The 17,796-nt window shown below is 37.5% G+C and overlaps 1 protein-coding gene across 1 annotated transcript in view; it reads right to left on the bottom strand.

Annotated features, from left to right (window-relative positions):
- Pfdn1 (prefoldin subunit 1) overlaps window positions 1–17,796 on the bottom strand; it is a 70,550-nt gene that overhangs the window by 21,609 nt on the left and 31,145 nt on the right. Inside the window, exon 3 of the mRNA XM_004841859.4 lies at window positions 15,081–15,165. Within this exon, the coding sequence (XP_004841916.1) occupies window positions 15,081–15,165 (85 nt within the window). The remainder of the gene's footprint in view (window positions 1–15,080; window positions 15,166–17,796) is intronic.

The raw sequence follows: 17,796 nt of genomic DNA, 5'->3' as shown, positions 1-17,796 counted from the left end.
ATCTTTAAACAGGTGATGCCTAATATAAACTACATTTAAACCACTGCAAGCATGTTTCTATGCTTTAAGTGACTACTACAAAGACATCAAGAGATGCCATCATGTTCTATTACTTTTTGGATGTGAAAGCTGTACGCAGAACACTACTTTTATTATATGTAGCTTCAAAAACAGGGTTCCAATTAACTTTTTTTGTTTTTGGTACTGGGGATCAAACTCAGGACCTTGCGGTTGCGAGGCAGGCGGCAAAACCACTGACCTAAATCCCCGGCCTTCTAATTAACTTTTTAAAGTAAGGTAATGGTCAGGTGTGGTGATGTACATTTGTAATCCCAGCACCCTAGGAGGATGAGGCAGAAAGTTTACAATTTCAAGTCCAGCTTGGGCAACTTAGTGACTTAGGGAGACCCTGTCCCAAAATAAAAATAAAAGGGGATGGGGATATAGTTCAGTGCAAAGGCCCTGGGTTCAATCCCCAAAACTGCAAAGTAATAATAATAATGATGATGTAAGATAATGAACTGAACATGGAAGGAAACCATTTTGTTTTGCTCTTCTTACCATCTTTTCATTTTAAGGAGGCATTTTTGCTAATTTGGCAATTTAGAAAAAGATCAAGGTTATAATAATAAACTTAATAGAAGTGATTAGAATGATCCTAGAGATCTTCTGATTCAAACCTCTTCTAGAGACAAAAACTAAAAGCTTATGGTACAGCATGGGCTAGAATCAAGAACTCCTAAATCTACATAAGGTTTTTAAATTAGGAATTTAGGGTAAGGAATGTTCTGCTGTAAATCTAGTGGACTTGGAGATCTCTGGCTCAAATGTCAGCCCTTTGGATTTTGTTCTTTTGAGCTAATGTGTTACTATGCGCGTTTTACAGGTGTGACCTTCCTCACATGAGCACTGAACAAGGCTGCTTTTCCTGGCCAGTATCTATTACTTCCGGTTGGAGGAGACCCATGATATGAGAAGAAAAACTGACAGATCAGAGTTAAGCATCAAAGGTAAAGAAAATACACTGATTAATTTCTCCTTTACATATAGTCACAAAAGCAGGGATATACAAAAAAGAAAATTCCAAGTCTTAACTCATAAAAAGAAATCATTCTCTAAGTAGCCTAAAAATGACTTGAGTAACTCTCAGGCATGGGAAGGAGGAAGCTGAGGACACATTCATGGTCAAAGACAAAAGTACATACCATGTAAGCATCTAACACTGGAGTTTGAGGTCAATAACTCAGAAGCATTCAAGGGGATAATGTGGTGTGCACTCAGGTACGTAATCCAAGGAGATAAGGAAGACACCTGGAGCCAGGGATTTAGCTCAGTGGTTCCAATGCCTGCCTTGAAAGCGCAAGGTCCTGAATTCGATCCCCGGTACCAAAAAAAAAAAAAAAGAAGACACCTGGAGAATGTATACAAGAAGAAAAGAATAACTGCCTCAAGATGCAAAAAGGTGAACTCTGGGAAAATGGGAATGCAAATCCAACTACCTCCAATCTTTTACCTTAGTCATAAGAACAAGATGCACCATCAGAGAATAGATCAAGTCTGAGGGGTATGTATGGCTATATAAAAATGTCTGAGATATACAGCTTACAAATAAGAAAGGCTATTCTGTGAAAAGGAGCAGTCTATTTGAACTGTTTACATTTAAGCTCTCAGACCAAAAATATTTCAACAGAAGAAATGAAACATACCACAGATGGGGGCCAGGGATTTAGCTCAGTGGTTTCGCCACCTGGTGCGCAAGCGCAAGGACCCGAGTTCAATCCCCAGTACCGAAAAGAAAAATAAAGAACATACCACAGATGGTTTACATTTGGTCAAATTTTAGCCCTTAGATCACAACACATATACACAGACCAAGACACTGACAATAAGGAATGCTCAACCAGAAAAAAGAACATACATGGGCTTTGGGGTACCTATGACTACTTTTCTCTGGAAGCCACAAAGGAGGATTCTGCAGCTACATAAAGCTCCAAGACAACAGGACAGGGAGATTATATACAGTTCACTATAAATTCTGGGGTTTCCAACCACTAGACTCTTGTAGACTTGTCTTAAATAACTGAAAATCATTTTAAAACAAACATCCATTTTTATAAATGTTGAGAATGCAAACGAACTCTATAAAGAGATAAGCATTCATTTCTGAAATCCCAATGTATATGTATATATGAGAGATCACTTGACCCAAGATTCTCCATGTCAAAACAACACAGAAAACAGATTGGTTGGTAATTTTTACATTTACTTCAAAAAACAAAACAAAAAAAATGACATCCATAAGCACCTAGTTATCTAGCTACTACTGAAGGTAGGTAATCACCAAGCTAATTTTTAGAGTAGAGACATTTTGTACTTCTTTCCAAGACTTGAACTCTCCTGGGGTTAAGGGTGGTGGTGGTCTCTGAAAATAACTCCCCCAAAAAAGAAATAGAGGTAGAAGTAAAGATAAGAACATACTGATTTTTTTAAAGAATAAAAATGGACTGTCTGCCTGGTACTTCTATATAATGGCATATCAGATAGCAGTGAAAATGAACAAATCATAGTGTCAAGTAACAACATGCACTTCACAAATATGTGCTGAGCAAAAGTAGAAAGACCAAAAAAGAATATACAGTGATTTTGTTTACAAAGTCCACATAGGCAAAACTAAATTATAGTTTAAGGTTACATTTACAGATAATAAAACTATATTTTTTGAAAAGAAAATAATTATCACAAAAGTTCAGGCAGTAATTAGTGCAGCAAGGGGGCTGGCAGGGATGGCAGTATGATCAAAGAGAAAAATTACAGGATAAGGCAGCTCTGGTGTCTGGCCAATGAATCCTCAGCCTAGTGGTATTTTTAAAAAAAGCATATATATGTATATATATGTACACATATAGATAATATACACACACATATATACACACACATAAAACTTTGCATACATTTCTATAAATGTTATATTTCACTATGAAATAAATGACTAATATTTTAATGATTCTAATCTTTGAGTTATGCAAGCAGTTGAAACATTAGATATTTTTAAAACATTCTATCAGGAAGGAAGGGATAAGAAAAAAAGTGAAAATAGAAGGAAAAAATGGAAACAAAGCTTTTGTACATAGGGAGGGAAGGGGAACTGAGGGGGCAAATGGAATAAAATAAAATTTATTTTTATAAATAAATAAATAAATAATAAAACATTCTATCACTGGCTCTGTTCTCATTTGCCCTCTTCACTGAAAACAGAGAAAAGAATCAGTACATATATATATACATAGCAGAGTCCATCTCACACTACCTCCAACACACCAGTATACCCAGCTCAAAAATGAAGAACCTAGGACAAGACTGGACATCCATCCAAGTGCAACCCATGCTATGGAAGAAAAAAGAAATAACCCTCAACAGGCAGAGTAAAATTTCCTCAATCATGGGAATTCCTCCAAAACATGTTCTCACCATAGTATCAGAACTTAGCCAACTGCAGAATGTCACAGGCACCTCCAATCCAGTTCTCTCATCATGTTCCTTCCTACTTATTTCAAGAACCACTGTCTGACCAAAATTGTCATTTTTGGGGGAGAGTCAGGTCATTGAGGTTTAGGACTTTACATGATTTTTTAGATTTCACTGACAGCCTGGGGCAGAGAGCTATTTCAACAACCCAGGGATTGCAACACTCTGCATCAGCAGTGGCACTAACCCAGGATCCAGAAGGCCCTGGGTTTCTTTATTATTCTGTCATTGCTGTGTTAATAACCAGGGTGGCAAAAAAGGGTGGGAACCCTGCTGGAGATAAAGGAGAAGGAAGATGGTTAACCAGTATATGTCTGTGCCTAAAATATGATTAGCAACTTCAGGTTCAAGACAGATGGCCTGATGCAGTAACTGTTTGGCCCTCAACTGAAACAAAAGAAAACATAAGGGAATAATGGTCACAATATGTTCAAACAACTGGGGATTTAGCTCAGTGGTGCCGCTGCATGCCTCACAAGCGCAAGGTCCCGAGTTCAATCCCCAGTAACTGACCCCCCAAATATATATATATTCAAACATATCACTGCAAGTTTATAGCTACCTTCAGGATTCTCAAAAGTTAAATTTGTAAGGTCTTCTGAATGGGGAACCTAAGTTTTTGCAACTATGAAAGAGGCTAATACTTGATAATTTCTTCCCTCTGGCTGAAAAAGATGAGGAAAACTATAAGGCCAGCCCAGACTACATAGCAAGACCCTATCTCAAAACACTAAAGACTGATGAGATTCATACAAGTCATGATTCATGTTATTTTTTAAATTTTTGCTTCTGCAAGCTGGGCATGGTGGTGCACACTGGTAATCCCAGCACTTGGGAGACTAAGGCAGGACTGCCTCAAATTCAAGGCCAGCCTGGACTATATAGCAAGTTCAAGGCCAGTGAACTCTCACATAGGGAGACTCTGATTCAAAAAAAAAAACAAAAAAATTTTGCTTCTGCATCCTGGCATGGTGAAGCACCTGGGACACTGAGGCAGAAGGATCAGGAGTCTGAGGTCAACCTAGCTACAAAGCAAGACCCTATCTCAACAAAAATTCTTTTTTGTTCTTGCACTTTTCTAAAAACAAGGTATATTATGTATGTATCTTCTTTAAAAGGTTACTGTCAATATTTTTAATACAGAATTTCTTCAAGTAATGACATAAATAATATGGTTACTCTATCTCCCAAAGCCAATGTTCTGTATTTTCTCATGAACAGACCCAGCATCTTTGATCTATCATTTGCATAAAATGGTGGTGGTCCTCCCCAGAATTTGACCTACCATCTTTATGAAGGAAAGATAAAAATTTGTAAGACACTATCGTATTTATTGTCAGCCTATTATGAAAGTGCTTCCCAATTAGTTCCATTAAAATGATTACAGTCTGAAAAATAACACAACATAGGGGTATTTCAATGTAAATATCAAGTTTTAGGAAGAAAAAGACAGTAAGAAGACTAAACTCTCATGCTGAGATCATGCTTGTCTTCACCCGTCTAGTAAAGAATATCACTCCCTATCAAGAGCATCTCCACATCTAACCTGCAAGAGAAAGAGGCCAGTAGCAGAGGCCACTAGGTGGACTGACAATGTAAACCCAGCATGACTGGGTTTACTATAAAAAGTTAAATTCTAAGTAAGCTTTATACTCATAAATAAAGACTGGAGGCGAGAGAGTGATCAGGAGAGGACAAACAAAGAAACAAGAAGAGCCAGGGGTGGTGGCACACGCCTGTAATCCCAGCACTTCAGAAGGCTGAGGCAGGAAGATCGCCATGAGTTCGAGTCTACATAGTGAGTTCAGAGCCAGCCTGAACTACAAAGCAAAACTCTGTCTCCAAAAAAAAAAACAGAAAAAACAAGAACAGAGCTAAGTAAATGAGAGTCTAAGAAATATCATGAACACAAACTCTTAGGTCAAAGAACTTGAGCCAGAACAATACCTGTGTCACAGAAAAGGTTTGTCCACAGTGGTGCCCATACAGTTTGGTAGGGGGTGAGGAGGGATACACAAATTAAACTAGTAAAACAAGAACTTCAACACATGCCCGCCAGCTTGAACCACATGCATGACTGTCCCACCAGGCAGCTTAAACAACCAATATATCACTGTTCCATTGGGCAGCTTCTAGTGTTTCTCAGGGGATCTTCAATTATAATAATGCAAAAAAAGGCGCTGATTTAGCAGACTAGATGTTAAGATTTTTCAGCTTCTTAAGGAAAACATTAAAATGATAAAAAAAAATTATAATGCAGCTAATTTGTGGTATAGCAATTGTAAATGCATACTATGTATACCAACAGTGGGGTGTTTGTAAGGTTTCCATGTTAAAATTTAGAGAACTAGTTACTGATAAACTATTAACCTATGAAGAAATGCCACACGTACAAATTAGTCAAAACAACATTCACTTTATAAAAGCTTTTTTAGGACTGGCAAAAAATGCACACAAGTGATGTCAAGTATGTTACTGAAAATTATCTAAAAAACAGTTACTGGGCCGGGGATTTAGCTCAGTGGTTTCGTGGCCTGCCCGGCAAGCACAAGGACCTGAGTTCGATCCCCAGTTCCAAATAAAAAACCCAAACAAACCAGTTCCTACTATAGCCACAAAAAAAAAAAGCCAAGCACATTATGACATTTTGCACATTCTGCACAAATCAGTCACTTTAATGTATAAAATGTTCTAAAGAAATTCACGAATATAAATAAATTTATTTTAATGAAATAAATGTGTTGGTTACTATAATAATTTTTAATTGGTACGAATAGTATTAACATTTATATTTGGGTAGCAATTATTCAAAGTTAAGCAAGTAACTAGATTCAGTCCATTTATAGACTTTTCATTAATTTTATTAGTAAAAATATTGATAAAAGTGATTAGATCCATTTGTACCATCGCCAATGGGATAGTCATACATGCACCACTGGTGGTTCAAATCGTCGAAAACACATTAATCAAAAACTGGACCAGGCCCGGGGATTTAGCTCAGTGGTTCCGCCGCCTGCCTCGCAAGCGCAAGGTCCTGAGTCTGATCCCTGGTGCCAAAAAAAAAAAAAAAAAAAACTGGACCAATGGGTCGGGGATTTAGCTCAGTGGTTCCACCAGCTGCCTTGCAATCATGAGGTTCCAAATTCAATCCCCAGTACCAAAAAAAACAAAAAACAAAAAACTGGACCCATGATGCAAACCAAAAGAAATTTATTCTTCAGAGATGAAAACATGCAAAAAGGAAATAACCTGTCCTTTTCCTGTAGGGTTTTGCATAAATTGTGCCTTTCCCATTTCCTTGCATAGCATAAGGACAGAAATTGATGATAGTGATGACAGTGATGATGATGGTGGTGAGGGTGAGGGTGATGATAATGATCATAAGGGGGACTGGGGATTTAGCTCAGTGGTTCTGCTGCCTGCCTCACAAGCGCAAGGTCCCAAGTTCGATCCCCAATACCAAAAAAAAAAAAAAAAAAAAAGATAATGATCATAAGGATGATGACTGAAGATTAAAACAAAATGGGTTGGACTGGCAAGAAATACAAGGGTCCAGAAGAAGAGACTGGTTTTGAAAAGAGAAACAACAACTAGAAGGCCTTGGGAAGATGCATTTAGAAGTCTGAATCTGTATCAAGCTTTCCAAATAATAGGAAACCATATTTGTGATTTACTTCAATTGGTGATAGTTTATTCCAAAGTTCCCACATTGTGCTAAGAAGCTAACAGAGTAATCTGTAAGCACAAGGAAACAGCACCTAATTTAAGACTGAAAATGAAAAAAGGCTTCTTAGGAGAAGCAGCCCTATACTAAGACCTGAAGGATTAGTAGATAAAGCAAGAGGACACAGGTAAAAACAGGAGGAAGTACTCAGGTGGTGGGGACTTCTTTTCAAAGATCTAGTTAAAAACAAGTTCTAAAAACAGAATATTTCTGCAGAGCTGGAACATACACTATTAAGTGAAGGCAGAGGAAATAAGGGAGATAAGAGAAATAAACCGGCATAGTGTTTCATAAACAGCCTTAAAGGTACGTTAAAAAGTTTGAACTTTACCCTAAGAAAAGTGATGGTTTTATACAGAGTAACATAACTAGATTTAGTATTTTAGAAAGCTCATTTTAACTTAAATATGTATAAAGGGTAGAAGAGAGAAGACTAGAAATAAGAAAACCATTTAAAATGCTACTGCAGATAGTGGTCATAGCCAGTTTAAAGGTGTGAGTAAATTCCAGAAGGAAATATTATTATTAAACAAAATAAGAAGCTGGACATGGTGATGGCTGCTGTAAGTCAGCACTTGAGAGGCTGAGGTAGGAGGATCACCATGAGTTGAGGCCAACCTGGGCTACATAATGAGTTCAAAATCAGCCTGAACTGCATAGGGAGACCCTCAAAAAAAGAAAAAAAGGTAGTAGTAGTAGAATTTTCCAGAACTAATGAAATATACTATTCTTAGATTCAGGAAACCCAACAAATTCCAAGTAGGGTTAAGAAAAAAGTTAAAATCACACCAAAGCACATTCCAGAGAAACTGTAAAGACAAGAAAATATTAAAAGCAGTCAAGAGCCGGAGATTTAGCTCAGTGGTTTCACTGCCTGCTGCACAAGCACAAGGACCTGAGTTCGGTCCCTGGTACCAAAAAAAAAAAAAAAAAAAAAAGCAGTCAAAAGGAAAAAACAAATGAACAATTCAACTGACATATGACTTCTCACAGCAACAATGAAAGCCAGAAGTCAACAGAATGCTATCTTTAAAAGAGGTGAGAAACTCCTAAAACTATAAAACAAAATCAAATATAAGCTCTGAGCTGTGTACACAAACAATGAGCACTTGCACATCAGACAGTAGTCTCTGAGTTCCACTATCCATGAAACTGACAGACTGAAAAGAAATTTATAAATACCATCATAGAGGGAGACCTCACATCTTTCTCATCAACAAACTGGATAAGTAGAAGAAAAATCAGAAATAGAAAATATGAACACTGTAATTAATGTATATGTCAACATGAGCACACAGTGTGTGCACATGCATAGATTTTAGCTGAAGTAACAAAACTACAAAGGTGTAGCAGCACAAAACTAAAAGACTGCTAGCCAGATATAGTGGTGCATACCCATAGTGTGGGAAGCTGAGGCAAGGAAGATCACAAATTCAAGCCCGGCGTAGGAGACTTAGTGAGATCCTGTCTCAAAATAAAAAATGTTAAAAAGGGCTGGGGAAGTAGATCAATGTGAAAGTCCTGGGCTCAATCCCCAGTACAGTATTGGAAAGAAAAAGTAAAAGACTGCTTCAAGGAAGAGAAGAGAGGACATAGTGGCTGATACTGTTAAAAGTACAGGTTAGGGGCTGAGGATTTAGCTCAGTGGTTCTGGCGCCTGTGCCTCGCAAGCTCAAGGTCCTGAGTTCTATCCCCAGTACCCAAAAAAAAAAGTACAGGTGGGCCAGGGATTTAGCTCAGTGGTTTTGCCGCCTGCTGCGCAAACGCAAGGACCCGAGTTCGATCTCCGGTACCAAAAAAAAAAAAAGTACACATTAGGGCTGGGGACTTAGCTCGTGGCACCGCTGCCTGCCTTGCAAGTGCAAGGTCCCAAGTTCGATCCCCCCGTAGCAAAAAAAAAAAAAGCCTGGATGGCTGGGAAAAGTTTTTTTGGGTTTGTTTTTTTTTTTGGTACCAGGGATCAAAATTGGGACCTTGCACTTGCGAGGCAGGCGCCGGAACCACTGAGCTAAATCCCCAGCCCTGGGAAAAGTTTTAAAAATAAAATTTTTTTTAAAAAAAATTAGACATACTTCACTTCATTGTGCTTTGCAGACATTTCTTTTCTTTTTTTTTTTTTTTTGGTACCAGGGATCGAACTCGGGTCCTTGCACTTGCACAGCAGGTGGCGAAACCACTGAGCTAAATCCCTGGCCCACAGACATTTCATTTTTTATAAATTTAAGGCCTGTGGGAATCCTGCGTTGCCAAAGTCTTGGCACCATTTTCTCAACAGAATATGCTCATTTTATGTCTCTGTCTCACATTTTGGTTATTATCACAATCTTTCAAACGTTTTCATTATTATTATATTTGTTAAGGTGATGTGTAATCAGTTATCTTTGATGTCACTATTTTAACTGTTATGCAGCGCCACAAACAACATCCACAGAAGATGGCAAATTTAACTGTTATGTGTATATTCCACCAAACATTTATTCTCCAGCTCTCTCCCTCTCTTCAGGCATCCTTATTCCCTGAAAACCAATACTGTAATTAGGGCAAAGAATGACCCTACAGTGTTAAGTAAAAGGACAAGTCCAACGTCTCTCACTTTAAATCAAACATTAGCCATGATTAAGCTTAGTGAGAAAGGCACAGTAAAAACCAAAAGCTTTCAGTGATAGGCTGGAAGTTAGATGTCTTGTTTACCTTAGCCAAGCTGTGAATGCAAAGGAAAAGTTCTTTGTTATAGTTTGGGTCTGGATGTTCCCCCAAAGCCTCATTCGGTCAGAGGTAGCTGAATCTGCAATGTGTAATGCTGGGATTAAGGGTGCGTGATTACTAAACCTCTACACTAAGTAACTGGTTTAGCACTGCCATAATCCTGGTAGCCTGGATGGGATAAAAGAGGCAGAAAGACTCGGTGAAGGCCTCTTGTTACTTTTGCTGCCTTGTGCACACCATGTTCTTCTCTGTGATGCCTGTTTGCCATCCCTGCCTTGGAGCCAGCAGATTATGGACTGAAACTTCTACAAACTGTGAGCTAGATAAACCCTTTCCCTTTTAACTTTTAGTGCTGGGTATTTTGACTCAGCAACAAGAGAAAAGTAACATTCTTGAAGAAACTGAAAAGTGCTACTCTTGTGAACAGATGAATAAGAAAACAAAACAGCCTAACTGTTTAGTCCTCTGCATAGAAGATCAAACCTACCACAAATTAACCCCAGCTAAAGCCTAAAACAGAACAAGCTTCTAACTGCTCCTTTTAATTTTTTTGTTTTGTTTTGTTACCAGGGATCGAACTTGGGTCCTTCCGCTTGTGCAGCAGGCGGCGAAACCACTGAGCTAAATCCCAGGCTGCTCCCTTTAATTTTGTGAAAGATGAAAGAGACAAACAAATTACACAAGAAAAGTTTGAAATTAGCTGAGGCTGATTCATGAAGTTTAAGGAAATAAATAATCTCCATAACACAAAGTGCAATGTGAAGCAGCCAAGTGCTGATACAGAAGCTACACCAAGTTGTCCAGCAAATCTGGCTAAGTGATAAAAGTAGCTAAACCAAACAACAGATTTTTCAATGCAGACAAAATAGCTTTCCATCAGAAGAAGATGCCATCTAGGACTTTCACAGATAAGTCATTGCCTGACTTCAAAGCTTCAAAGGACAGGCTCTTTAAGGGGCTGGTGAATGGAAGATGAAGTCAATGCTCATTCCAACATTCTAAAAATCCCAGGGCTCTTGTAAAATATACTCTATCTCCTCACCTGTGCTCTATGGAACAACAAACCCTGTGTGACAGCAACCTGCTTAAGAGATTACTAGGGCTGGAGATGTAGCTCAGTGGTAGTGCACTTGCCTAGCATCCACAAAGCCCTGGGTTCAATCTCCAGCACCGCAAAAAAAAGTGAGAGATTACTGAAGATTTTAAGCCTACTGTTGAGATCAACTGCTCCCTCAGAAAAAAAAAATCTATTTCAAATGATTACTGCTCAATGATAACGCACCTGGTTATCCAAGAGCTCAACAAGATGTACAAGGTTAATTCTGTTCTCACACTTGGTAACAGTATCTAGTCTGTAGTACATCATTCAAGGAGTAACTTCAATTTTTCAAATTTTACTTAAGAAATACATTTCAGGGGCCCGGGATTTAGCTCAGTGGTTTCACCGCCTGCTGTGCAAGTGTAAGGACCCAAGTTTGATCCCCGGTACCAAAAAAAAAAAAAAAAAAAAAGAAATACATTTCAGAAGGCTATGGCTGCCATAGATAGTGAATCTTCTAATGGATCTTGGCAAAGTAAATTGAAAACCTGAAAAGAATTTAGTATTCTATATGCCATTAAGGACATTTGTTGACTCATAGGAGAAGGTCAAAATAGCAGCATTATCAGAATTTTGGAAGAAGCTGATTACAACCCTCATGAATGGTTTTGAGTAGTTCAAGATTTTACTGGAGGAAATAACTATAGATGTGGAGGAAGAGCAAGAGAACAAGAATTTGAAGTGGAGTCTAATGGTGTGACTAACTTGCTGCCATCTCCAGATATAATTTTAACAGATAAGGAGCTGCTTCTTATGGATGAGCAAAGAAAATAACTTCTTAAAATGGAATCTACTGTTGGTGAAGATCCTGTGAAAACTGTTGAAAAGACAACAAAGGACTTAAGAGTATTACATAAATTTAGTTGATAAAGCAGCAGCAGGGTTTGAGAGGACTGACTCCAATTCTGAAGAATTCTGAAAGAAGTTCTATTATGCATGCTAGAGAGAAATCTTTCATGAAAAAAGGGACAACTGATGCAAAAACTTCACTGTCTTAAAAAATAGCCACATCGGGCTGGGGATTTAGCTCAGTGGTTCTGCTGCCTGCTTTGCAACCACAAGGTCCCAAGTTCGATTCCTGGTACCAAAAAAACCAAAAACCAAAAACCAAAAACCAAAATAGCCACATCGGGCCAGGGATTTAGCTCAGTAGTTTCATGCCCACTGCGCAAGCGCAAGGACCGGAGTTTAATCCCCGGTACCAAAAAAAATACCAAATAGCCACATGGTGGTACATACCTGTAATTCCGGCACTCTGGGAGGCTGAGACAAAGGATCACAAATTCAAGTCCAGCCTGGGGAACTTAGTGCCTTAAGCAAGACCCTGTCTCAAATTAAAAAATTTTAAAGGGCTCGGAATGTACTTCAGTGTGAAGGCCCTGGGTTCATTTCCTAGTACAGGCCCTCAAAAAAGCCAAAGTGACCCCAACCTTCAGCAACCACCATTCTGATCAAACAGTACCCATCAAGACAAGACTCCCTACCAGCAAAAAGATTTGAAGGTTCAGATGATCATTAGAACGTTTTAGCAATAAAGCATTTTTAAATTAAGGGATGTATCTTTCTTTAGGCATAATGCTAGTATAATGGAAATATAACTTTTATATGCACTGGGAATCCAAAAAACTTGTGTGATTTGTTTGACATTCACTTTATTATAATGGTCTGATAAGTGAATCTGCATTATTTCCAAGCAATGCCTGTACGCTAAATTCAGATACAGAGTTTATGCAATAACAGAATGTCTAGGTAACAGGAGCCTATAGTGGTGGAGAAAATGGAAAATTTAAAAATCAAATATAAAGTACATATTAATAAAATGTAAAGATAAATTGTCAAATGATAAAAAACAGTATATAGCATAATTCCTCTTTATTAAAAAAAAATTTTTTTTTAAATATTGGCTGGGCATGGAGGCCCAAGCCTGTAATCCCAGCACTCGAAAGACTGTGGCAAGAGGACTGTCATGAGTTTAAGGCCAGCTGGGGCTACATACTGAATTTAAGATCAGCCTGAACCGCTTGGTGAGGCCCTGTCTCAAATAACAGCAACAACAACAACAACAAGTAAATAAATGCATGCATGGATGTGCTTATATAAATATGAGAAAGTTTGGAATGATATAAATATAAAAGAAAGTTTGAAATGATATGCACCAAACTAGAGATAACATCTGGAACTATTTGGGGAAAAGAAAGTCACATTTTCATTGTTTAATAATTTATAATTTGTCTGATTTTCTTTTTTGTTTTTATCTGTTTATTGGTTTCAGGCTGGCCTCAAACTCAAAGCAACCCTTCCACTTCTGCTTCAGCTTCCTGTGGGGATTACAGGCATGTGCCACCATGTCCAGGTTGACTTTTTTTTTTTGGTACTGGGGATTGAACTCGGGACCTTGTGCTTGTGAAGCAGGCAGACGAACCACTGAGCTAAATCCCTGGCCCTCCAGCTTGACTTTCTTTTTTATAGTGTACTATACTGTACTTGTACTGCTAAAATACAAATAACATATAATATAAAGATTTTTTAAAAATTCCTATGGTAGAGTTTATCCCTGTTATATTTTATAGTTGTAATTACCATTTCAAACAGGTACCACCTAACCCAATTCTATTGTATGAAAACCGATTCTATTGTATGAAAATTGTCAAAATACTCTACCAGTATTTGAGAAACTTCATGAACAGCAATTTTTAGAAAATAAATGTTCTAATACCACAAGAATATGCTAAAATCATCTGCAACAATTTTACCTTGAAAATATTTTAATAAAAGTTAATACAGTTGTTACCATTTACTCAATGCAGAGATTATAAGAAAAAAATCACTTTACCTCCATGCCCATTTTTTTTCGGTACCGGGGATCAAACTCGGGTCCTTGCGCTTGCAAGGCAGGTGGCGAAACCACTGAGCTAAATCCCCGGCCCTCCATGCCCATTTTATTAGCTTACAGCAAACAGTGTTAACAACATGCACCTTTACATGTAATTTTCAATATTCACAGATCTTGACTTTGGTGTTTGCTTTCATAAAAAGAGAACTATATAAGATTACTTTGCATCTTACTACATCCGGACAAATTTTAGAAATATTTACCTAGTAGCAAAAACATTTTTTGTTTTACTTAGATGAAATAATATGTTTGGAATTTTTTCCAGATTTTTGCCTCTTGTGAGAGTGACAACACAAGCAGACATAGAACTCACCCTACACCAGTTGGGCTGATAAAAATGATACAATAGGATACAACAACAACCTGGTTACCACAAGCTATTGGTTTTTTTCTTACTAAGTTTGCCTGCTTTGGCCCTTTCATCAAAGCCTAAAAAGAATGTATCGTCAAAAGTCTTAATTGTACAAGGAAACTATAATAATAAAATTCAATTTCTCAAAGATTTACTAACTTACTCTTATGTATCATCTTTTTCCCTAGCTTAAAAAAAAAGTCTTGGGCCAGGGATTTAGCTCAGCGGCGCTGCGCCTACGTCACAAGCGCAAAGTCCTGAGTTGGATCCCCAGTACCAAGAAAAAAAAAATTTTTTTTTAAAGTCTTTCCTCACAAGAATACTATCCTTCAGTTAGTTAATTAGTTACAGCTCACAACTTAATCCTCGTCTAGAACCTAATCTAGGTTAAAGGATTTACAACATGTAAAAGAAACACCAAGATCCTTTAACAACTATTACTAAACCACCTGCCCATCTACCACATTCTAGTATACCTATGTAGTATACTGGTCTTTTGTTTATGGTTTTTAAAAATACATATGTCCATTCAAAAGCAAAAGAGAAAATATATTCAGATTACTGGCATTGCATCTTTAAAAATGCCCACAGTTCCACGGACTGTTTTTTGTTTTGCCTTATATACACTGCCACAAGTACCACTGCTTCCTAACTCTAACACAATTAAACACACACACACACACACACACACACACACACAAGAACCTTGGCTCATTTAATGACTTGAGATTTGCCTTTTTTAAAAACTGACTGCTATTATTAATACTCACTGAAAGCTTACCTCTAGTTCTTTAATTTTTTCTTCTGCTATTTTCTGTTTTTCCAACAGCTGATTATGAATTACCTCTTTGGATTGAAGAATAAACCTACAAAATACAAAAAAGTTGAAAGTTAATAAGCCATATAACCAGTATGTTCATCAAAACCAATAGCTATAGACCACAAATGCTAAACTAAGAAAATTAGAAGGATGATTTCTAAATTTAGAACAAGTAAAAATGTCATGTTAATGTGATAAAGTGAGGAAATCACTACAGGTTTAAGTCTTGTTGGCTGAGAAGGAATAAAGGCCGAAAAGTATATTCTGCTTTTTATTTAAAGACAGAAATCCAGCTTCAGGGGCCGGGGATTTAGCTCAGTGGTTCCAGCACCTGCCCTGCAAGCACAAGGTCCCGAGTTCAATATCTGGTGCCAAAAAAAAAAAAAGAAATCCAGCTTCAAGTAGATTCATATATAGAAAACAAATATATAAAGAGGATAAATATCACAGATTAACAGAAAAAGTCAACAAAACCCTCCTATAACTTTTATTTTTAGTTATATAATTTTTATCCAGCTATTTTATTTTTATTTTTAGGTACCGGGGATTGAACTTGGGACCTTGCGCTTGCAAGGCAGGCGCTGGAACCACTGAGCTAAATCCCCGGCCCCTATCCAGCTATTTTAAAACAATATTTGTAAACTAGACCTTCCCTCCATTTTTTTTTTTTAACCGCAGTAACTCATGACCTTTTACAGTCACAATCAAGTACTGTGTTAAGATCAGTGGATTAGTGTTTACATGAGCTCCTCACACAAAAAGCCCTGTCTGTATAAGCTCCAATATCTTTTATTATTATTTCCAGAGCATATAATACCTCTGAAAAGCTCAAATGCACAAGTGGAAAATTTCAACTTTTTCCATTTTACAGTCAGGCACATTTTTTACTACTGATGAGGGTGGAAATATTGGGAAGTTAAAAATTAACACTGAAATCTGTTTTGTGGCTTTATGTTCATAATTCTTGCTGCAGGGAAAGGAAGAACAAACTGTTTTACTGCCTTGAGTAAGTAAACTACAGTATTTCCCTTCTACTGAAACCAAAAGAAAACCTAAATTATTCAAACCTCATTCAGGATTGTCTAAGCTGAATAGATTTCAATTAAAGATTATAATAAAATTAAGTAGACTATTTCTTCTCCTTGTACTTAGAATTCAGCAACAAAGAACTAAACATCACCTCTAAACAAAAAAGCCAAACAGGAAAACACATGAAGGTAGCAATATACAACAATTTCCTCTGCTGACCGCACCAAATCAATACTGCACACAGATGGGCTCTCACCAAAAGGGTCTGTTATAACTATAAGACCCATAAAAAGGACAACTAAGTACAACTGACAACTAAGAGAAAACTTTTTTCCTTGTCTTCATGAATACAGTTTGTCACACATTAATACAAAATGATGAATTTCTCTTTTTCACTCCATTAATTGCCCCGCTTCTAATGTGACAAGTCCAACATGATTTAACTAATGATCTTATTAGTCTTTTTATGGGGGTGGGGGGACGGACAGCAAGTGTCACTATTGTAGCTCAGGCTGGCCTTGAATTCATTATGTAGCCCACGGTGGCTTCGAACACAAAGCAATCCTCCTGCCTCAACTTCTGAATTGCTGGGATTACAGGCACATGCCACCACAGCCGGCAGTCTAAGTCTTCAGTAACTTGATTCTCTGTAAAAAGTTACTCCTCTATGTGCTAGAAATACTGTCCACATTCATGCGAAATAATTATTAATACTGATCCTTTTCCTATAGAATCTTTCATATCTAAAACATTCTTATTTACTAGATTCAAGAGACAGGTACTATGGTACTATCTCACATAAGATTACAGTGCACAGAATATTTTTCTCAGAATTAAGTCATGCTAGTATTTGAGAAGAGTGGTTTGGAATTGCATTGTCTCAGTGACACAATGCAAAAAGCATTACACAACAAGGTCCAAGAGTCACCAAATTATGTCATCACATGCACAATTTTAAAATCTTTCAGCCATGAAAATAATTTTCAAAGTAAAATATACATTTTTAACAGCAATGATTGCCAGCCAATAAGTACTATTCTCAAATAACAGGTCCTCAGACATCATGTGTATTAGAGTATGGAAAAATTTCAAGGCTTAGAGGTCAAGTCAATACTTACGCGGCCTTTAAAAAAAAGTATCTGACCAGATACTAAATCCCTTGAGCAGAAAATAAAATTACTAGAAATCAAGAACACTCAACAAAAAAAACATGGTTTGGGCCGGGGATTTAGCCCAATGGTTCCGTCGCCTGCCTCGCAAGCGCAAGGACCCGAGTTCGATCCCTGGTACCAAAAAAAAAAAAAAACAACAACAACATGGTTTTCCATAGCCACACGTCCCTAAGGTAGCAATACTGGACTATGCCAACTTCAAAGGCCAGAGGCTGGCCAATGTACTACAATAAGCCCAAGACATCTCAAACATAAAAGTTTTAAACAAGGATGAGTATTGTGTAAACCCAAATGTTTACCTCAAGAAGTAAGTGGTATACTGTCAAAATTCATCTGGTTTAGTCCTCAATTCAAAGAATGGCATATGTACAAACAGTGGAAATGGCTCCAAGAAATACCTAGATTTCTGAAAAAAATCTTTGGCAAACATTTCACTTCTGCTGTTTTTTTAAAAGGCAGTGAATTATCAGATTCTA

Source organism: Heterocephalus glaber, unplaced genomic scaffold, assembly GCF_053883595.1.
Source record: "Heterocephalus glaber isolate CG9 unplaced genomic scaffold, H.glaber_assembly_v1.0 deba00001465, whole genome shotgun sequence".
Classification (NCBI taxonomy): Eukaryota; Metazoa; Chordata; class Mammalia; order Rodentia; family Bathyergidae; genus Heterocephalus; species Heterocephalus glaber.
This window is presented reverse-complemented; position numbering and strand designations above follow the sequence as displayed.